The sequence below is a fragment of the Takifugu rubripes genome, chromosome 19 (assembly GCF_901000725.2).
Source record: "Takifugu rubripes chromosome 19, fTakRub1.2, whole genome shotgun sequence".
Lineage (NCBI taxonomy): Eukaryota > Metazoa > Chordata > Actinopteri > Tetraodontiformes > Tetraodontidae > Takifugu > Takifugu rubripes.
The window spans coordinates 12,692,602-12,713,871 of record NC_042303.1 but is presented as its reverse complement, the minus strand read 5'-3'; the positions used below and the strand labels follow the sequence as shown (position 1 = coordinate 12,713,871).

General features: G+C 45.2%; 3 protein-coding genes, 1 long non-coding RNA gene and 1 pseudogene across 10 annotated transcripts; 2 read left to right on the top strand and 3 right to left on the bottom strand.

Annotated features, from left to right (window-relative positions):
- Positions 1 to 2,331: 2,331 nt before the first annotated feature.
- On the bottom strand, positions 2,332 to 4,027 carry LOC105417862 (proline-rich protein 13-like; annotated as a pseudogene).
- A 781-nt stretch (positions 4,028 to 4,808) lies between these two features.
- Positions 4,809 to 10,846, bottom strand: amhr2 (anti-Mullerian hormone receptor type 2). 5 transcript variants are annotated; one of them, XM_029825894.1, is made up of 13 exons: positions 10,782 to 10,846; positions 9,816 to 9,848; positions 9,528 to 9,568; positions 8,733 to 8,924; positions 8,482 to 8,649; positions 7,954 to 8,052; positions 7,538 to 7,641; positions 7,246 to 7,467; positions 6,285 to 6,399; positions 5,956 to 6,110; positions 5,676 to 5,832; positions 5,454 to 5,593; positions 4,809 to 5,030 (listed from the first exon to the last, which is right to left on the bottom strand). In XM_029825894.1, exons 1-13 carry the CDS (start codon positions 10,829 to 10,831, stop codon positions 4,992 to 4,994), a joined length of 1,515 nt encoding a protein of 504 aa, XP_029681754.1. In that variant the 5' UTR covers positions 10,832 to 10,846; the 3' UTR covers positions 4,809 to 4,991.
- On the top strand, positions 9,867 to 13,406 carry LOC101071003 (cell division cycle-associated protein 7-like). Its single transcript, XM_011614125.2, has 10 exons — positions 9,867 to 9,885; positions 10,362 to 10,432; positions 10,518 to 10,631; positions 10,927 to 11,292; positions 11,555 to 11,650; positions 11,732 to 11,875; positions 11,950 to 12,093; positions 12,183 to 12,332; positions 12,902 to 13,038; positions 13,114 to 13,406. Exons 2-10 carry the CDS (start codon positions 10,430 to 10,432, stop codon positions 13,154 to 13,156), a joined length of 1,197 nt encoding a protein of 398 aa, XP_011612427.2. The 5' UTR covers positions 9,867 to 9,885; positions 10,362 to 10,429; the 3' UTR covers positions 13,157 to 13,406.
- Positions 13,245 to 19,986, bottom strand: sp1 (sp1 transcription factor). 2 transcript variants are annotated; one of them, XM_003973531.3, is made up of 6 exons: positions 19,825 to 19,986; positions 19,085 to 19,158; positions 17,106 to 18,489; positions 16,333 to 16,477; positions 15,105 to 15,295; positions 13,245 to 15,020 (listed from the first exon to the last, which is right to left on the bottom strand). In XM_003973531.3, the coding sequence occupies exons 1-6, from the start codon at positions 19,829 to 19,831 to the stop codon at positions 14,719 to 14,721; spliced, it is 2,103 nt and encodes a 700-aa protein (XP_003973580.2). In that variant the 5' UTR covers positions 19,832 to 19,986; the 3' UTR covers positions 13,245 to 14,718. The 2 variants fall into 2 exon arrangements, with proteins under 2 accessions (XP_003973580.2, XP_011612429.1); XM_011614127.2 differs by lacking the exon at positions 19,825 to 19,986 and adding an exon at positions 19,603 to 19,792.
- Positions 18,897 to 21,110, top strand: LOC115246773 (uncharacterized). Of its 2 annotated transcripts, none has more exons than XR_003885847.1 (3): positions 18,897 to 19,086; positions 20,310 to 20,365; positions 20,539 to 21,110. It is a non-coding gene; the product is annotated as an uncharacterized lncRNA (long non-coding RNA). The 2 variants fall into 2 exon arrangements; XR_003885848.1 differs by having other exon boundaries at positions 18,897 to 19,178.
- The last annotated feature ends 160 nt before the right edge of the window (positions 21,111 to 21,270 follow it).

Genomic DNA, 21,270 nt, shown 5'->3' with positions numbered 1-21,270 from the left:
TGGGAAATACTGTAAAACATCCGCGTTCGCTGCGTCATCTGAGAGGAGCAAACGCCGAACATTAGAACTGGTCCCGAAGGACCGAGCAGTGAGTCCAAAAGACAGAAGGACAGCGTTGGCCTGGCAACAACAGGGAGCCGGTCCCGAACAGCCCTGTTTTAATCCATTTCAGTCTATCCAACGACTATTCCGCTAGTCATGAGGTGGAGATGTGCCTTTAAAGATCGCCATCTTCATTCAAAAGTGGCCGTTAAAGCTGTAGAAGCTGCGTGTGTCTGCGGGTGTTGCTGGATGTCCGGTGATGCCGAGACCTGTCCACATTTTTATCCCTTAGATCGGACAAATTCAAGCTTTTGCTTTATTTCCATTGTGACTTCTTTTCATATATATGCACATACTCATCAGTTGTTTTAATAGTCTATTGAGAACTCATCATTATTAACCTTCTTTATTTGTCCCGTGGATTTTTGGTTCCAGACTGACCTTCCAATGGCTGCATGACTCCTTTCTGGCCTCGTGCCCATCTGTTTAGTTTGATTTATTTATTTACTTTATTATTTATTTAAATTTTTGTTGGTTTGTTTCCACAGAAAAGAAACTGTTTCCAGCCGGTTTGGTCTGCGGCTCTGAGCCCACACTGGTCCCCCTGCTGGTCAGTAGTGGGGGCTTATCCCAGATCATGGAATAGCTGACTATCAGATAATAGTTTTATGTCCTATGACGGGAATAAATACGGACTAGCACCCTTTTTTTTAATCAACAGATTTTAATTACCCTTGTATATTAGCCTTGAGGTTCACATGGACGAGGTTTGGATGGAAGAACCCAGATGAACAGATCTGCAGCTCAGCTGATCAAGCACTTGAGATGAACCACGGCAATGTCGGATTCACCCTCCTCCTGCTCGTCTGTACTGTAGCTGCAACACAAGCATCACTAGGATCTACTGCATCCATCTCTAGTCCAGGTTTTGGTCATTCTGAACCTTTAGCCACTTGTTTAAATCATTGCAGTGAAGGTTTCTAAAGACTGAAGAGGACTGAGTGACAGAAACAGGCTGAAAACAGTTTCTGTTCTGCAGAAATAAAAAAACGTAAAAAAAAAAAAAAAAAAACCGCAGGGGAATTTGAGATCATGAACATCTCTTCTAAGAGCGTGTTTATCGTCTCCGAATGAACTCAGTTCATTTCTAACTCCAGTTGTTTGAAGACGAGTCCGAACCCGGATACAAGGACGTTAAATTATTTACACGCCTCATTAAACAGCTGCTACTTGTCAATCGGAGTCAACGAATTACTGCCAGTCAAGCTCTGAAGCATCCCATCATCACAATGACCCACCTGAACGACCACTGATGGGACGACTTGAAAGTGTTTTAGTAGATGAAATAAACGTCTAAAGCATTTGACTGTAGGATTAAACAAATATTTGTGATATTTGACTAGCCTGAGCGATTCCAAAGATTGTATGAGTCTGAAGCGCAAAGCTACAAAGACAGCTGAAACCCAGACGAGTGAAGAAACCGAAGGCAGCTCAGAAGGAGGCGGACTAATGAAATCATCTAAACACAAAAAACGTGCGCCCTGCAAACATGGACACTGGCGCCCACTTGAAGATGGTGGCACCTTTAACATGTGCCCTTTAGCATCTTCAGCATCTACCCCCAACTGTGGCAGACCATCATATTTCCGTATGTCCAATCCTGTTGCAGAACGTAGCAATAATGACAGATTTCCATGACTACTTCGACCTATTAATGGACTCTGGAACTTTACCACCACTGAAATCTACTCCAGCTCTCAGGCTTCTAAAATCTGCACCGGCACCCTTTGGGGGCCAAAGATTCTCCCCCGTGCATGTGAGGTTGACTGTCATGAACAAACTACAGTAGGACTCCAATGTGGAATAGAGACAAAAACAAAGAATGGTGATTTTCAAAAGCTTTAATATCAGATCGTACCAGGAAATCTGTCAGGGCAGGCAAACGGGTGCATCACATGAAGGTAATAAGGATCTGGGAAGGGAGTGGGAGCAGGAGCAGGAGCAAGCGGTGGTTGGGCAGGCAGCAGCCACATCCTGACATTTACCCAGAATGATTTTTTTTTTTCGTGATTCCAAGTTAATTTTGAAAGTTATAAACACTCAACACTCTCAAGGCCACTGGTTGCTAACTGTGCCCCATTTATTCTAGATTTGCAACATTTTTGCACTCTGAATCCTTGGAACTATTTGTGTGTCTGTGCTTGAGTTGGAATCTGTTGTATTTGGTGTTGTACTGATCAATTTTTTTCACTGGGTAAAAGAAATGAAAATCAGAATGAAGCCTTGTGCTACATGCAGGTTGATCATCAATCTCAATTTATTAAGAAAATACATATAAAACAACGATTGTTGACCAAATTCTAAGTGAAATACAGGGCAAGGGACTGATAAAACAGCTAAAACTATTTAAACCCAACATAAAACTCATTTTACGCTGCAAATAAAATGTCAAAATCTCATCTCAACTTGTGTCACGTCAGTGCAAAGAGTTGCGTTTCGAACAAAGATGGGCTTGATGGTCCGGGCACGTCTAGTATCTAATGGCTGTCGGGTGTCGGGTGAAGCCATCAGCTTCTGAGTGCACGCCTGCATCACTCTGCCTGTTGCACTGATGCGCTGGCAAACACTCAGATGTCAGGTCCACGTAAAGAGTCAAAAACAAACAAGGAAACTGTGTAGTTAAAGTCCTAGCATCACATATAGGACCATGCTAAAGTATTCAATAATTAAAGGGGTTTTCTTCGGGTGAGCTCGTCTTGCAGGGATGGACTCAGTCTGAGTCACTGCTGCTGCTGCTCGAGTACTGTGGAGGAAGCAGAGGAGAATTTCCAATGTGTAGACAAATAGTCAACAACTCTTCATGTAGCATAGGTTTTTATTTAAATAAAAAAGTCCTACCTTGCCATACATGTGATGCATGTACTTGTGACCCTTATGTGCTTTCTTCATCTTCTTCCTAAGCTTTTTGTTGACTTTGTATCCGACCAGCCCCATTCCCATTGTCATCAGTCCTCCCGTTAATGCTCCAGAGGCAGGATTAACCATAGAGTGATGATGACCTTTATGGTGGTGACCCCATTTTGGAGAGTGATGGTATGGACCAGGATAAACGCCTGGAGGAGGGGCTCTAGGATATCCACATGGAGCCCCCGGATAAGGATGATGTGGCAGAGCATTGTAAGGCAGTGGTCCTGGACAGACACCATTTCCCATGGCTGGTGGTTTCATACCAGGTGGGTATTGCACCGTATAGGGTGGATATGCTGGGTACATAGGTGGAGGTGGAGGTGGAGCAGGGTAGGATGCATAGGGAGGTGCAAGGCTGTACCCAGGGGGGTAGGCAGGGTTTATTGGGTTCATTGGTGGTGGTGGTGGAGGAGGACCTGAAGCAAAAAGAGGTACAAATGAACACTCCAAGACTTGGAGCACTGTACTATACTATACTATACTATACTATACTATACTATACTATACTATACTCAATGCAAAGGTGTATACTGTATATATGTGTAATATCTTACCTTGATTTGGCCACATTTCCTTCTTCAAGCAAGAATCCAGAACACAGAACATGTACACAGAACATGAAAAATATGCAAATTTATTATAATTGGAAATGTTAAATAATATTACTGTTGCTCTTAAATATTATTTAACCTTATTTTCTATAAATATATAGCACACAGTTCTTTTTATTTGATCTGGACTTACATATATTTGAATTTATGTACACACATCCATAAGCTATGTGTGTGTGTGTGTGTGTGTGTGTGTGTGTGTGTGTGTATGTGTGTGTGTGTGTATGTGTGTGTATATTCGGTATATTCAACACGATGTCTGACATCGTTAAATAGTGAAGTTAATAAGTTAATTCTGTATAACAGCTTCAAACGTCATAAGTCTAGACGTTTAGACACTCACCTGGTCGCTGCTTTGGTGAAGTTTGACAGGAATTCTGAGCTTCCTCCTTCTCTTCCGCACTTCGCTGCGAGGCCACGCCCACAGTTACGCATGTGGGCGCATATTGGCGAAAGAAAATCCAGTTTATCCTGAAGGAAATGTTGGTCTTAGTCACCCTTAAACCTACTCCCTCTATTGTGAAACACATGAACATTTGACTCACTCACTTCCACCCCATTACATCATGGAAATTTGTTCGTCTATTGTATTTATTTACTTGGATATAAATAACGCAGGTTTATTATTGTTTATAAGGGTTAAAGTCTGTGACACACTTGCCCCTTATAACTATAATCCCCCCTCATTTTGTTCTATATTTCAGTAGGAAACCAGTACACAGCCTGACTGACAACCCCCCCACACACACACACACATACACACTTTTTATCATTCAATGTTTATTGCTGTATGTGCACATAAAGTGGCATGATAACAACACAGTTGCCGATTGTAAATGTGTTGGGTGGGGTGGTAAACAGAGCTGATATGATGAGCACAGATCAAGGCGTTTTTGCATTTTCTTGACTTCTTTATTCCTTTTGGGGTCCTGGGGAGGGTGAAGGCAGGTTACACCTGGATGAGTGAGCATTTGTGGGTTCGGTCCCTTGCTCATGGGTACCTCGGCAGTGCTCTGAAGGCGTTCTGGCACCATCCCGTACTACTGGAACGCCTTCCAATGCTTTGTCCGCACCGGGCCTTGAACCCACAACCCTCCCTTCTCAACCGAGTCTCCAACAGACTGACGAGTCTATCTTTGAGGGTTGACGAAAATTATTAGAGTCGCCATCTCGTGGCCAGTTTAAGAACAGCATCTTTTTGTCGTTTGAAAACAGCTGTGTTTAACACTGTCCTGTCCAGTTTCTGGTTACCATCTGTGGTAATTCCACAAGGCAATTAGAGGCCTTGAAATTAAAGACCTTATTCATTGTCATAGCCTTTAGTGTGTTGCACTGCTGATTGTTGATGCATCAAAACCTCTAGCTCACACCTCACCCCATGGGTTGTTGTTTGTTTCCTGTTGGTGGTACCTGTGGAGATGGTGCACAGGAAATAGATGTTTTTGAGTGTTTTTAATGTATGTTGGCAGACTTGGTAATAGATGCCAGTTAAAAAAAATAGAAACCAGGCACAAAACTTGTTAAAGTAAAATTATACTTCGAGAACATAAAAGATACTCTAAGAAATACACAAATAAGGTGTAGCAGAGGATCTAGTGGATACAGCTAAGCAGTTGCCACACAAATAGAAGCTTTCAGGTGCTTAACAGGTACATTATGGTAAGACTGAAGAGAGACCAGTCTGTCTGCAACGCACTGAGCAGACAGACGAGCATCTGGTTCAGAGTCCCAAGAATCTGTCAGAATCTCCTCCAAGGCAGACCCCTGCGAGTTATAAAAGAGTTGAGTTGAGTAACAAAACATGAACTGCATGGATATTATATTTAGGACTACCTGTGACAGCGCTTCCCAGTGTTGCGGTATGTAAGGTCTCATGCCCATGTGACACACTCGCAAAATGAGGCTCTCTATGGAGACATTGGCTCCCAGCTCAGATTCATATGGCAACTGATGCCGTGGAGGAGCATCACCGCCTGTAAACAGGATCAGAAAAACAAACACTGGGGGAAATGTCCTGCCTGCTGCACAGCACCTGCACATATCTGCTCACCGTACCGTGACTGAAATCAGAGCAGCACATCCAGATCTCCCACAGCAGCAGTGCCAGAGAGTAGACGTCGGCGTGCATCAGATACCATTTGTTGTGAAGATGGACAGAGCCTTCCAGGAGCTCAGGGGACATGTAGCGCAACGTGCCCCACTGAACGAGGTTCTGTAGTTAGAGTCAAGAGCTGCACGTTTTGCACATTGTGTTTTACGGCCAAAGCAGAAAAACGCACACAATTGCCCGAGGGATGGTTTTCACGCGTGTTTTAGGCGCGACGTCTCTGCTCACCAACGGGCTAGTTGTGTCGCTCTGTCTGTGACATCCTGAAAAAGAATGCAGGATGGCGGAACATCCGAAATCGCACAGGACGCAGGCGCCATCGGCTCTCACAAGCACGTTGGAGCTGCTCAGGTCGCCGTGAGCCACAGGTGGTTTGTGTGCATCTGCAAGAAAACGTGCGGCAAAGGATAGCAAAGTTTCTCAAACAAGATTGCCTTGTGTGGTTAGCATCAGAACTGAGCTGAGAGTTCCTTGCTTATGTATTGTAAATCCTTACAACCGTGCCAAGTTCAGAACAGATACAATACACACACACACACACACACACACACACACACCGTGTCTATGGAGGTCAGAGTGAAGATAGGCTAGCCCCTGGGACAAAGAGAGGCATAACTTCAGTGATGACGTCCAGTCAATGGAGTTTTCACGCAAGAACGTGCGGAGAGAACCCTGGAATCAAGAAATAAAGGCAGATGTTTATGTCAATGAGAACATGCCGGACCAGAGAAATGCAGAACACTGGGTAACAACTAACGTTACAGAAGAGGGGCAGGTACGCGCTTCTGTTGCTTTCAATAATGTAGAGTACTGATAGAAAACATCCTTCTTTCTGCTTTTCCTTTCCTCTCTTGTTGAAGCCTCGTCTACAATCGGGACCTGACAAATCCTGAATTTACTCATTGGAAGACACACGAAAAAGGCTGAATAATTACTCACAGCTCTGTTTTTGGTGTGTTGTGGTGCTGCCAACCAGCAGTAAGAAAAGTCCTGTTCCATATGGGAATAAGGAAGAACGCTGAGCTCTTAGAAACAGTAAATGAAGCAGATTTTTCCCCCTAGTCCTGTCCACATCTGTGTCTTGCTACTGCTGTCTCTGAGCTCTTCAGGCAGTTCTCTGGCTTGCAGAACAAACTCTAAGGCCTTATTCAGAGAGGTGTGCTTTAAAAGTCAGCTTCAGTCCATTTAATTCAACACAGCTGGACTCTGATGAAGATGTGGGACCATCTCAAAGCTGATCAAAAGAAATAGGGAGCACCTGACTGACCCACGGGTGTGAATACTTATGTTCATTTAATGATGCAGTTTTCCCTTTTTTTCATTAATTTGTGGGAAAATTCATAAATTCCGGATTTGGGCTGTAGAATGTGGATTGATGAGTTGGGAAATGATTTTTTTTTTTTCATTTTGACACGAGACATCACCATGACACAAGGTTTCTGAGGGTGTGAAGACTTTCCGTCCCCCCTGTATCTCGGTTCTTCTCACCACTCAGCAGAACGACGGCTCACAACTTACATTTTCAGCAAGTTGCAGGACAATGAGCCAACTGTCTCCACAAGGCTTCCTCGCTGTTCCCAGGAAATGGACGATTCCACCGTGCCTCATTAGCGGGAGCTCGTAAATTTCCTTCTCTGCAGTAAATTTGCGTTTGCAGCTTGCAGGGAAAACCTTCACGGCTACTCTGGATTCCTGGTGTGTCCCAAGCCAAACCGTTGCAAAATTCCCACGGCACAAAACCTGCAGATGTACAACACTGAGATGAAAGCAGTGGTGATGTCATTCACCAGAATTTCGTTCACCTTCTCACCTGCTGCAGCTCAACGTCTGTAGCGTCAATGTCAGAAGGCTCCTTTTTTCGGTGGGAGCGCAGCAACGAGAAGTCATAAGTGTCAAGAGACCTTGAATTCTTATCTCAAATGGAGAGAGCAGACGGGAAAAGGCTTCACTTGAAATGATATGACTTAAAGGGTGCTTTAAATTAAAGAGGCTGACTGAGGAGCGAAGAGAAATGTGTTTGAAGAGTCACACAGAAAGGATGGAAGCACAAAGGAGTGTCAGAGCAGAGATAAACGCCAAGGTCAGTTCAGCTGAGTGAATCCAAGGTCAAACTACATCTACAAAAAGGGTGAATGGTGGCTTCAAAATGCGGGGGATGTTTTTTGTGATACAAAATGTGTTTAATAAAGAACAATGTATCTTTTGTACTTGAGAAAATGATCTTACTTTTCACTGTGAAGAAGCTTCTGGACTGGATGGCAACAATCAGGAGGCCGAGGGCGAGCAAGATTCCAATCAAAATGAGAGCGGTTGTCATGGTTTCATCTAAAAGCACCATAAATGACAAATGATTAATAATGTTTTAAAAAGCACAGAAGAAAACATATGGTCTTAGCTTGGAAAGTAATCTTTGTGGATTTGGGGGGGATTTCTAATACAAAATAATTTGTTTGGTAACATTGGAATGAATTTAATGTAGAATTAGTCTTTCCTTTCTGGAGGAGTACATTCCAGTTTGAGTGTTATCAAGAATATGGAAAGAGGAGCTGATTCTTTTACTGCAGCCTTCCACCGGGAGGCGTCGGACTCCCATTTGGGGAGCTGTGCCATGATTCCGAGAGACTGGATTGATTTTTGGAATTTTATTTATTTATTGAGGTTTTTCCATGAACATCATGCCAGAACCACAAAGAAAGGCTCCTAATGATCATTTCTCAGGAGCGCAGAGCACGTGGCGCAGATGTGGCGCGACACCTTTGTAATAGGAGCTGGCGTGTTGAGACTCGTCACGTGCGTTTTGGCTCCAGGTGACGTTGCTGTTGCACAGGTCCGTGTTGCAAACGCACTTGAAGGTGCGGACATTCCGGAACACCTGGGCCTTGCAGGTTGTGTCTGTGCAGCGCTTCTCCACTTTATCACAAGCTGCAACAGAAGAAATCAACAGCGAGGATGCACAGACATTCCTTTTGAATGTAATCCAGCCGTCCTTGTTTGTATCTCCTCACCGAGAACGTCAGCCTTGGGCCGGCCATCGATCACCACGTAGTAGCCAACACAGCACTGGGTGTTCTTGCAGAGCTGCACCGACCCGCTCACATTGCCAGCAGTTGTGTACACGTCCCCCTTGTCAGTCACATGGTACGCACAGCGTCTCTGCTGTGGAGAAGATTGACTGGAGACACTTATTAGGATGTATTCTGTTGAGGAAGACAGAGGAGGAACAGCCACTGGCAAAGGACTGAATACCGGATTCATGATTTGTGCTTCAATGGGTCAGTATTATTACTGATACATTATTAACTTTGTTAAAGAGTCCTTCAGTCAGACCCACTTGAGCATTCTTTAAATCTGTGTAGCCTTCCAAATAACAGAGAAGACCCAGACTGATAAAACCCCTCAAAAACAAAACAACCCACAAAAACCCTCCAGTTAGAAAATGGAAATGTTTTAATTTGGGGTAAACTATATATCTCTCAGAACACAAGACATTAATGATAAAAACATTTAAGGAGGGTTTGACCTTGTGGTTGAGCGATGTCTTAATGTCCCACACAAAAATGTTGTCATCCATGCACAAAAGCATTTATCTGATACATCGTTTCATGATTAAATTGGGACCTTTTAACTAAAGCCTAAGTATTCCTTAAAGTCAAAAGTGTCACTGTTAAAAACACGATGACTGCATTATTCATGCCCCAATCCTAAATATAAACACTCACACTGTTACATTTAAAGTCAAGCATGCAGATTATTTACAAAAATCATGTGATATTCGATCTTTGAATAGTGAATGTACTCACCCACAGCTAAAGTCAGCAACTGTTGCAGGATCATGGTGACTCTGGGAACAGAAATTTAGACCCATCTCAAGTGAATGGTTATCAGTCCTGGGAATGTGAGAGGAGTTTCCCCACATTTCCAGCAACACTCCCACTGATGCACACCTGCATGAACAACACACTCTGTCTGCTGTACAAAAATAATAATTCTAATACAACTGAGTACACGACAAACCATTACAGAACAGGGAGAGGAAATATTTGAAAGAATGAATCTAATAAATGAAGCAGTAAATATTGGATCCTGACCTTCTGGCTCCCTCTTGTGGCATCTCTGGAGCACTAGTATGGCACACAGCATGTAGGCGTCTATTAAAATGTATGTGTGCCTAGGTTTGTTTTTTGTTTGTTTTTAAGTTGAATTTGCGTTTGAATATTATTGTGGTGAACACACAATCAAAATGCCAGTAAGAAATTCCAAAATGGAATCGAGATTCACAATGTTTAAGAGGAAAATTAGAACACGGGTTGAGAAAAAAAAACATTGCAACGGGTTGCATTAAAATCAGGATGTTTGCATCCTTAACAGTAACGATTGGAAATGAGTTTGAGTAAGTATAAAGATTTAATCAAAGTTGAGATACCTTTACCTGAATTATGATGTTTTTGCTTCACTTAAGAAAACTATTAATTTATTTTTTTCCAAACCTTGACTAAGACGAGCATTACTTGCACAGCGTGTCCCCTGAGGGCGGAGTCACGAAAAAGTAGCGTTTCTTTGCTTTTCTCTCTCACGCGTGCTGACTTGGGTCATGAACCACGCGTACCCATTCCTTATTAGCCTATGTGGCGCAGGTGGACCACGCTGACCTACAATTAACTTTCAGGATTACTCTTCACCATTCACGATCATCAAGTTTAACATGGTAACAGAGGTTAATTACGTCGTAGTCAATGCTAATAAGCAGTAAACCATATAGTCAGCCTTTTGTGTTTTAATCCAAACTTTAGGAAGGGGAGCGGTCCAAGGCTAAGAAGCTAGCTGTAGCCGAAGTGTTTGCTGACGACTCTGAAAATGAACAAACTTTTTACGGATTTTCTGACAGTGAAATTGGAGATCACTGGGTAGGTAATGTCTCTCTTAAATGTGGTAAAACTCAGCACCACAGTGGTCACAAAATAGTGTTTTTTATGGCAGCATGATCATTGATCGCAATGCGCTCTCACCAGTATATATACAGATGACTCGTTAAAGGATTATAAATCTATGTTTACCTTTTCAAAAATGGAGGTTTATGTCGCTTTAAAGTACGGATACAATACATTGACGAAGCATCTATGGGCAACTACTGTTAAATAACAACATCTGAGTGTTACTTTTCAAGCATTTAAAAAAAGGCATCTTTTAATATCTCTTCAGAATTCAGCAGATGAAGATGAAGATGATGATGAAGCTGAGCCTGACCTGTCCCCCAAGCAGCCAAGACCCACACCAGGTGCCTTCACCTTCAGATTAAGGGTGGCTCTCCGCTCCACCCAGCAGCCTGCGGAAGAAGAGGAAGACGAAGATGAGGTAAAGGACAAGAAGAAGAGCAAAGTGAAGGAGGAGGTCCAGCACGCCCGTCAGACAAAGGGAGTGAGACATCTTAAGTTCAAAGGTGAACTTGTGGACACACCGGTGACCCTTCCGTCTCCTCCTGAGGATCATGGATCTGACTCTGCATTGGATGTGCCAGATTCTTTCCTGAGCAGGAGAGAACAGAACATCAAAGCCAATAAAGCGATGGTAAACTGCCTTTTTTGTGCATTTATAAAAGAACAGGGCAAAATAAGGAGAGGGGAGAGCACATGACCAATCATCCCTTACTTTAGAACTCTATCAAAAACAGACAGAAGCTTTGGTGTTTTTTTTTATTAAATGAAGATTAGTCCAATTATCCTTTTTTAATGTTGAATATGCTGCCAACCGTGCAGATTTGGCTGGAAAGTGTTCAGAGTTACTAAAGTAGCTGAATCCGGGTGTCCACAATGGTGTCGGTCTCTTTCAGTTGGCTCAGCTGATGGCAGACCTGCAGAAGATGCCAGGAGGTGCAGGCCTGTTGAGAAAACAAGAGGCCAAGCAGAAGACAAAGGAGAAGGGTTCTGTGAGCTCCGTCATTAGCGTTCAGACACTGCGACAAGCAAACGGGTGCATGTGCTGAGGTGCTCTGCTCAACTGTGCGCAGCGGCCGCCGCGTTTGGGAGGAGAGGCCAGGAGGAATCCAGAGCGGGCGTCTCGCCGACTGACCCGCTCTATGGGAGGAGCTGAGTCTCAGTCGACGCCGAAAGATGAAGAACTGGAGCTGAGCTTGGAGGAGGAGCTGCTGGAGGTCACTTTCCATTTGTGAGGGACGGTGGGGAAAAACCTTTTCCTGCCTTCTTATACAAACAAGTTGCCTTGCAGGTCCGTCGAACTCCCCGGCGCCAAGGCACGCCGCGGCCGAATCGATCCAAGCCTCACGTGATCCGTCCTGTGGAGGACATCACTGAGGACGACATCCAGCTGGTGGCGGACAACATGACTGACAAAGTCTACAACAGCGCCATAGTGAGTTGGGAGCCAGTCGCCCCAGTATTGTTCAGTTTCCAAACCAGCAGCGCATTTACCGGAACCAATTTGTTTCTCGCTGCCTCCAGGGTTCCACCTGCCACCAGTGCCGTCAGAAGACGGTGGACACCAAGACGTGCTGCCGAAGCGCTGACTGTCGGGGGATCCAGGGGCAGTTCTGCGGACCGTGTCTGAGGAACAGATACGGGGAGGACGTCAGGAAGGCGCTAATTGATCCGGTGAGATGACTGAAACCAACACTGCGCACACAGATTTCCCTCTTTCAGTGCGTTTAAACTCCATTGTTAAGGTCATTTCCCAGCCGCCGACAGATTTCTGTCAGTAAATGTTGAACTCTGGTTGCATAAGCAGCAAAGTTCACCTTAAAAACACTGGAGTGGAAGCCTGGCAACTCTCCCTGGGTTTATATCACCTGCTAATTTTGGTTTAGGTGGGACATCTGAGCCAACAATATATATTTAGTAGTGTTTAAAATCTACAATGTTAAATTCCTGATTGCTTTTTGAGATTGCTTGTGTATTGTTGTCAGGGCAGCACACGTGGTTTACCTGTGGACAGCAGCAGGAAGTGGAGGGAAAACCAAGTTTCCTGATTTAAAATATGAGTTTAGTAGCCTGAAACTCTTCCAATTTAACCACATTTAATCCGAACAAAGGCGGTGGACTGTGTTTTATCCTTGAACCATTTAAAAAAAATAAAATAAAAAAAAATCACATCACACATTCTATCAGATCGCCGTTATGCCCCTTTAAAAACGATGCGTGTGTAATTTTGTCTCTCTCTCCAGGAGTGGAAGTGTCCTCCCTGCCGTGGCATCTGCAACTGCAGCTTCTGCCGCCAGCGTGACGGCCGCTGCCCGACGGGTATCCTCTTCCCCCTGGCTCAGTACCACGGCTTCTCCGACGTCCACTCCTACCTCCTCAGGTGTGCGAGGACGCTCGTTTCTTTTCAGCTAAATATTTTCCCAGCATTTCCTTCAAATGTAGTTTCTCTTTACAGCCTTCGCAACAAGCTGAAGAGCGAGGAGGGCGTAGACATGTGAGGACGGGTTTAAATGTTCCACGTGCTTCGAGGTTCAACAAAATTGAGACAAGCGGTGATTTTTAAATGAATAAAGCGGTTTATCCAAGTTTACAAAGAAATGAGACATTTGATTTTAATCCAGCTGATGGCATTTGTAGTTGTGTACATACAATATAAAAATCCCTTATTTAAAACTGACAGACAAATAAGAGCACTTGTTGAATAAGTAGGTGAGTGAAGTCTCAAAGGAGTTTCAGCAACTTGTATTTTGAGGGGGGAAAAAAACTTCCCTCATGGAAAAATATATATTTAAGAAGCATCTTTTTGGAACAGGTTGTGAACTTTACACCTTGAGCTGAACATTACAAGCAGATTTGAGTTTGATAAACAGAGATTTTGCAGTTGTGCTTCCTAAAGTGTGCATGAACCTTTGGCTTTGAGCTGACATTTGTGCTGTCTGGACATCAGGAAAGAAATGCTCCATCCTGATCAATGCTGCTTCAAGAAGAAACACCTCCACAGAAAGAAATGAACAGTTTCAGAGGAGCAGAATAACAAAACAATTTAGAGGGAATATCTGGACTGAACAGACTGCATTTGTTTACACATTTAATCTACATACATATAAAAGTAATAATGTGATTGTACATGAGGTTCATACAACTGAAAGGCAATGTCTTTCAAATGCGTAAGCCCAAGTCAAATTTAGAAATTACATTACCAAAAAAAGAAAATACATAGAACCAATATTTTTGCCATGATAAACATCAAAGCATGATGGCTTGAAAGTGTACCTACATAAGAGGTTAGAGCAGGGCTGTCCAGAGCCAGTCCTTCAGGTCTGCAACCCAGCCGGGCTTTTGCTCTCCCGGGCAGGAACCCTCGCCCTTTGGATCCCACTGGGAGACGTTTCTGACCGGTACCACAGAAAAGCCAGCTGGACTCGGCTCTCAAGGACTGGGTTTGTTCAACCCCCTGGGCTAAAGGGTCATTCTCAGGATTTCAGCGGCCTGATATTAGTGCTTATAAGCTCTCACCTCGCTGTGACCTTATATATTATTTCCTACAAATAGGTGAGCAGTAAATCATTCTGGGATTATTGGTCTGGAAAAATAGCATTTTCCTAAACCAAGCCATAGAAGTGAATCCAATACTTGCTGTTCATTATTTCAAATATAGGGCTGAATTAAAGAAAACTGGGCTATGTGGGCCAATAAGCCTCAAGGACACATTCGATACAGCAGCCCAGTTTGAGAGGAGACACCTGAGATAAAGGACAGGTCGTGAAGCTCTCAGCCTCCGTTTATGTCAAGTGTGCCAGTCCTGGTGATCTACTGCAATCCCATCATCAATTACGATTTAATCTTCTCAATGTTAGTGTAGCCATTTCCATTTAGAGGAAATAAGACATTTCTCTAGCCTAACATTTTACTCCATCCCCATCCTTTAAATGCCACTGGTGTCCTCCATCTAGCGGGAGACGAAAAATCCATCCTTCTGACTCTATTCTCTCATTTAACATCGTCCGTTGTGTGTAACCATCTCTCCTGAAGCTCCTTTACACCAACCCTCTACCGTCTCTTAGTAGCTGTTACCGTTCATTGGGTGAAGGTCCACCTGCATCATGTTGAGCCCGCTGCTGGCTAGCCGTGCTATGCTCTCTGCTGATAAGGTTTCCATGGTGACGATGGTGTGTTGATCCGAAGCCGCTCCTGCTCCCTGTTCCACTTTTGTCCCGACGGCAGTGGGGTCGGATGAGCCGGCGATGCCACTTGCGGAGGCCGCCGGTACCTTCTTATTCGTGTGGGTCTTGATGTGCTTGGAGAGATGATCGCTGCGCATGAAACGTTTGGGGCACTCTGGACACGCAAACCTTTTTTCACCTGAAACCGCACGAGAGACAATCAGTCCAGGGGCATCAACGACATGGCCGTCACCAAAATGTCAGCCTAGATCGTGGGTGTCACCTGTGTGCGTCCTCTTGTGGCGCTGGAGCTCATCTGAACGTGTGAAGCGCTTGCCGCAAAAGGACCAGCTGCAGACGAAGGGCCGCTCGCCCGTGTGCCAGCGCAGGTGAGCCCTCAAATGCGATGTCTTGCCGTATATCTTTCCACAGCCGGAGATGTGACATATGTGCTGCTTCTTTTTAGTCGGGTCACTAAAAAGTCAAAAAGGAAAAATCTCAATTACAGAGTTGTGGGAGGTCACTGCATGATGACCTAAAGATTAAGATATGGATGCACAGAAGGCAACGGCGTGGCTTAAAGGTCATTTGTACCGTATTTTCACGACCATAAGGCGCACCTAAAACACTGAGATTTTCTCAACAATCGACGGTGCGCCTTCTAATATGGAGCGCCTTGTGTCTGCTGTGTGCCTTTGGTAGGTGCACTACGGTAAACGCTCCGCCAATCGATTAGCGACACCTACGCGTAAGGATCCCTTAAAATGGCGCCGGTCAAGCGAGACCTATATGAATGAGGCTTACTTTAAACTGCAGGCCATCGAATATGCGGCTGAAAATGGCAATCGAGCAATCTTAGTGTTTTCGCTTTATGAGGCGGCGGCATCTCTCCCTACGCGCGAGGAAAACTGTTGCGCAGCGGCTGCCCGCGGATTACCAGGAGAGGGCGGCCATCTTCCGCACCTACTGCCGTGACAAGATAACGGCGCCCAGCCACATCTATGAGGCAGCGGCGGGCAAGTTATGCCACCATATGCGGGTGGATTGTAGACGCATGGGCTATAATACCGTCTTCATGTATTGTACCAGCTTTCACAAAATCAACGCTGAAGCGGAACCGGTCGGTGAGTCTGATTCAGATGATTAAGAAGAGGAATTCGGGATGTTGGACATTGAAATAGTGCAGCTGTTTAATTCAGAAACAGAAGATGAAATGTTTGATGGTTTTGTGGCGGAAGAATGAATATTTTGTTCAATAAAATGTGTCAAAACTCACTGTTTTACTTCCCTTGTCATTTTTTACTGTATGTTTCAGCATGCGCCTAATGATACGGTGGCGCCTTGTGTATGTTTTAAATACAGAAATAGCACCCGTAACTGAGACTGCGCCTTTTGATACAGTGCGCCTTATGGTCGTGTAAATACGGTAGCTCTGGACTCTTAAAAAGGCTTCATGGTGCAGAACAGTTGTGTGTTAAAGGCAGAGGCAGGAAGTTAGTGCAGCAGCATACCGTCCTTCTCCGTCCTTGCAGAAGGGGCACGTGCAGGCTTCCCGACGGTTGCGTCTTCCTTGAGGAGGTGGGCTCATATCCCCCTCGTCTATAGCTGTGCCATCATCCAAAGTGTCTCCACCACTATGGAGGTTTTGGTGGTCGCCTGCAGGTACAAGAGAGCAAAATACTCAACTGTTAGAAGTAGTTGAGGCCTTTTATTTAACAAATGACACAGTTTCTGATCCATGAAAGTTTTCAAACATCCAGCTCACACCAGGAGTGTATTTAAAGTGAGAATGCAAATAAAATATAATACAATATAAATGGGAAAGAAAGCCAAGAGCCAAAGAGTCCATATGTGATTACAAGTTACACCCACATGACACACACAGTAGTGCTAAGTGATCATGGAAGAGGCGTTAACCCCAGGCAAAACATGCACGCACAACACATGCACGCACACACACACACACACACGCACGCACACACAGGTGCAGAGAGTCACAGAGCTGCTGAGCCAACAACTGGTAAAACCAGTAAACAGCACACACAATGAGCAAGCAGATTAATCCCCAGATACAGGATGATTTGCATTTCAGAGCAAATATCTGGAGGGAAAATTTCCAAGTAAATAGTTCACAGGAATTAACTTGGGGGGGGGGGGATTATAATAATTGTCAGATTGTCTCTAACTTATTCATATGACATGTTAAACAAAATAAACCATCTAATTCAAATGTTCCTAGTGGCACCAAGATGAGTAAAAAAAAGAACTCTCCAAACAGACTGACCTGCTGTATTGGCGAGGGTGATGGGAACGGTCTGCAGCTGCAGCCCAGAACCTCCAAGAGTGTTGAGATTTATGGTCTGGATGCCTGGGATCTGCACTGCGTTAACAGAGACCCCCGCGGCTGCAGCGGCTCCTTGAGCCTGGCCGAGCTGCGGCAGAGTCTGCATCGGAGCCAGTGTGATCTGCGGTCCTGCGGGATTCTGGATCTGAATGGTCTGCCAGCTCACCTGACCGTTGGGGCCCACGGTGTGCAGCAGGATGGAGCCTGTGTTGGGCATGATCTGAAGGTTCTGAAGCCCTTCCTGGCTAATTGTAGGAGCAGCGAATACCTGACCGCCGGCGGTCGCAACGGTGCCGGCCTGGATCGGCTGGAGGGTGGCCCCGCCTTGGATGACCTGCTGAGGCTGGATGAGGATCTGCTGTTGCGGCTGCCCTTCTCTGCTCTCAGGCTGTATTGGGACTCCCAGATTTGCTGTGTTCTGCTGAAAGGTCATCACACCATTGCTGTTCTGCGTTTGGGTCAATCCATAAGAAGTGGCAGTCTGTGCGGTAGACACACTCGTCACGTATCCTGTCGAGCCGGTCGAAGACACCGGCTGCTGCTGCTGCGTAACTTGGTTTCGGGCAGTATCGCCCCCGTTTGTATCTGCCCCTGTGCCGCCAGTTGCCGTACTGATGGGCAACAAGGTGATGTTTCCATTGAGAGACACTGGCATATTTGCCAGGAACTGGGGTTGGTTTTTGAGCATGCCATTTCCTAAGCTGATATTCTGAATGGGAATGGCCCCCTGAATGAGACTGGGCATTGTTATGATGTTTCCTGCGGTGCCAGCTCTGTTTGTGGCGGCTATGAGCTGCTGCCCATTAGGAGAGGATACGATTTGAAACTGCTGTCCTGGAGCCGCGGCTGCAGGAACGGCAGACTCCTGCTGAGCATGTGCCAACTGCAGTGGCTGACCATCTATCGTCTGGAACTGGGGAATAACCTGGTACTGAATATTGGGCATCACACCCGATATGGTGGTGAGAACCTGCTGACCGGGCATGGATGGAGCCTGAGCTACGACATATTGCTGTGGCTGGTGCTGTTGTCCCTGAGTGCTTCCAACAGCCACTGATGGCGACAGCAGCTGTCTGCTCTTTCCCGCGTCCCCGCCCGCCATCACTGCCGAGGAGTCGGTGGTGGCGGTGTTGGCACCCGAAGACGCTTGAATGTTTAAGGGGATAACTTGCCAGCCGTTGGAATTTGAGGTAAAAGCACCCTGGTTTAGCTCCAGCTGTTGCTGCTGGTTTTGCTGGTCTGACGGGGAATCGCTCTCTCCTGGAGTGTCGATTCGGCTGCACGTCGCTGCCAGCAAGGCGAGGGGAGACGGCTGCTGCGAGTCCTGGAAGAAGGGAAACTTGCATTGTAGAATTACGGCTGGAACTCACTGCTGAGTAATTACAACAAGCAACGCGCTCTTTTGTGTGACTACTTTGCACAGCAGTGGCTGGTTAGGCCTATTTTACATCATAAAGTCCCGATGTGAGGCTGGTCCAGAGGGAAGAAGGGTGGGAGACTATGGGAGGGACCGCATTTTTTTTCTAAAGCAGCAGCCGCGGGATCGCCTTCCCCTCCCCCCAAACCCACCCATCTCCCCTCCCACACTTTATTTTGCCCTATAAACTGACACAGTAGCTTAGCCACCCCCTCCAAGGCCAGCCAAATGGGCTGAGCAAAATGCTCATGAAGTGCCGGGGTTTGATGGGAACACCCCGTGTGGGTGAAATTTACCTGCCCATTCCCCACCCCAGTGACATGTGCTCCGCACAGGAAAATCAACAATCCGCCTAAAAAAAAAGGAGCTCACACACGGAAATTACACAGTGAAACTGATCGGGGAGCACACAACTGTATCAGCGGCTGTTGGTTAATGTTTCCTGGCTGACAGTAATCCATTTAGATTAAAGAAAAAGCGCCGAGTCCGTCGGTTAACCTACTTGTGAGTTTGTATTCCGCTTTTGATTGAAGCCTCCACCGCTCTCCAAAGCGGCCATTTCACCTTGCTGCTGATCTACGGGGAAAGAGGAGTTCGTAAGATGACTTACCATTGTCACGAAGTTCTGGCTAAACGGGCGCACTGTCAAACCTTGTAAACGTCAAAAATCAACACAAAAGTGCTGCGACAAATATAAATATAAATGCGTACACACACACATGCGTGGCCGCCTTCACGACAGGTCAACTATCAAAGATCCGTACTGTGTTGGAAATCAAGCAGATGAAAGGAGACGTTCAAATCTCTGGTAGAAGTGCTCAAACTAGCTAGCGACTTGACTAAGCTAAGCTAACAGTAACCCATCGCTGTTATGGAAAAATGCTAATGTTACGCACTGGCGGTAGACATGGACACCGTTTCAAACTCAGAACCCTGGACACATCGTCACCAACTCCACCGTAAATTAAAATCACCCAATGTGCAAATATCAATGCAAGTTATAAAGCGAAGTTCCATTACCGTGAAAAGCTTGGCTAGCCTTGTTGGCTAAATGTTGTTAGCTAAGTACCGACAATTAGCAGTTAAATAGTCATGTACTTAAAACAGCTTGAGAAATTAGCCAAAGTATATAATATCATGCTTATAACAGTGATTAAATTCTAAAAACAAGTTTCTGTGTTGGGCAGTAGAGTTAATGCTGCGCCCCCAACATGCCTCTGAATTTTAAAAAAGTTCACTTACTGCTCATAATTTCAAGACGGGAGGAGTTTCTCTGGTCTTTTTTCGAGTTGACAACTTTTCACAACTTCACAGAAACTTGATGGGCTCCCCCTATGAAGGAGAAACACAGGTGCGTTCGATTTATGGACCCGCGTATCCTTTCCACGTAGCCGCCAGCACTTCAACCCTCCTCAACGCCACAATGTAAAATAACATAATATAAAACAGACGATTAAACTGAAAGTGGTTTGGTTAAGCATCAAGCCACATTTTAACTTATAAAGAAACCTGTCACAAAGTCAAAAACCAACAATATAGGCCACTTTTGGTTATTTATATGAACACAGTAAAGCTGCGACACATTTTGGTGCATTTTCTCATTGAAACGTATTTGCGTCTTTACACCGCTATTGCTCGACGTTGACGAAAAAAGCGCACCCCTCTGGGAACTACTTGCGATGGAGTTCTAATTTTCTCCAATAGAAAAGTTCGTTTCTCGCACTCAGAATGAAGCAGCCAATGTAATTGGATCTAAGGTCGAAAATGGGCGGGACCAAGCACGGTAGGTTGTTTCACTGAGTATGATTGACGTGTGGTTATCTGTTTTCCGCTCAAAATGCGCCTTTAGTATATATGTTTGCGTAATGCAGATGGTTTTCACTAATTTTATATTCTGCTGTCGTTCGGCAGTGTAAAACAATAATATCTATGTCTTGTTTTGACCGCTTTTTCCAGGAAGGCGTTCTTGGAAGTTAAGTCTTGCCTCCGTGGCCGCTGGCCACTCCCTGGTGGCGCCATGTGGGCTGGGAAACAGCTCGGAGGCGGGAGGCGTCGGTCCCGGAGCAGAAGAATCACCATGTCACTGAAAGCTCACACTGGCTGCGAACATGCTGGGAGGAGAAAATGGCTCTTGGGTGGGAGGGTTTTTTTGAAACTGGGATGTGCGAGGGGCTTGTCAGTGAAGAAGCACATGTGCCCATGTAAACAGGGCAGAAGGTGGAGTCCGGGCTCAGAGGCAGCACCGACCCAAGGCCATCACTCGTCTCTCTTTATTAGTCCGTGCACGCCATCTGGCAGCAAGCACGCACTGACTCTAACAAATTTGATATAATCAGCACAATTATTCAATGTGGGCTGGGTCCAGCTGCTGTCCAGTATTCTGGAATAGTGAGTCAAAATGTTTTGTCAAGTCAATCTTAAGGTGCATTTAGTGTGTGAATTATTATTGCAATAAAAGTGTTTGTATAACTCGCATTATGTTGATGTAGAAAGGTTCCTTAAGTCGAATAAACGGAATATAACGAGTATATTAGACTATATGGCTCCAGAGGACAAACCTGTCCAACCACAACCTGGCAACCTGACTCATGACTGATTGCACGGATTAGGAGATGTCGTGTAATTAAATGCTCAGTTCATTTTAACTTTCTTTTAAAATGTAATTAAATTGATTGAATTTTCCGGCGG

What these genes read in the sequence shown, in the direction of transcription:
- LOC101071003 (XM_011614125.2), top strand. An exon ending in AGACAAAGGAGAAGGGTTCT is followed by an intron (nt 11,651 to 11,731) that starts GTGAGCTCCGTC and finishes AACTGTGCGCAG; the next exon opens with CGGCCGCCGCGTTTGGGAGG. An exon ending in GTCCACTCCTACCTCCTCAG is followed by an intron (nt 13,039 to 13,113) that starts GTGTGCGAGGAC and finishes TTCTCTTTACAG; the next exon opens with CCTTCGCAACAAGCTGAAGA.
- amhr2 (XM_011614071.2), bottom strand. Translation starts at nt 10,831, where the DNA reads ATGTATTGTATCCGTACTTTAAAGCGACATAAACCTCCATTTTTGAAA. An exon ending in GCCCAAGGCTGACGTTCTCG is followed by an intron (nt 8,650 to 8,732) that starts GTGAGGAGATAC and finishes CTTCTGTTGCAG; the next exon opens with CTTGTGATAAAGTGGAGAAG. An exon ending in CAGACGTTGAGCTGCAGCAG is followed by an intron (nt 7,468 to 7,537) that starts GTGAGAAGGTGA and finishes GTACATCTGCAG; the next exon opens with GTTTTGTGCCGTGGGAATTT.
- sp1 (XM_003973531.3), bottom strand. An exon ending in AGCGGAATACAAACTCACAA is followed by an intron (nt 18,490 to 19,084) that starts GTAGGTTAACCG and finishes CCCTTCTTCCAG; the next exon opens with GACTCGCAGCAGCCGTCTCC. An exon ending in CCACAAGAGGACGCACACAG is followed by an intron (nt 15,021 to 15,104) that starts GTGACACCCACG and finishes GTGCGGTTTCAG; the next exon opens with GTGAAAAAAGGTTTGCGTGT.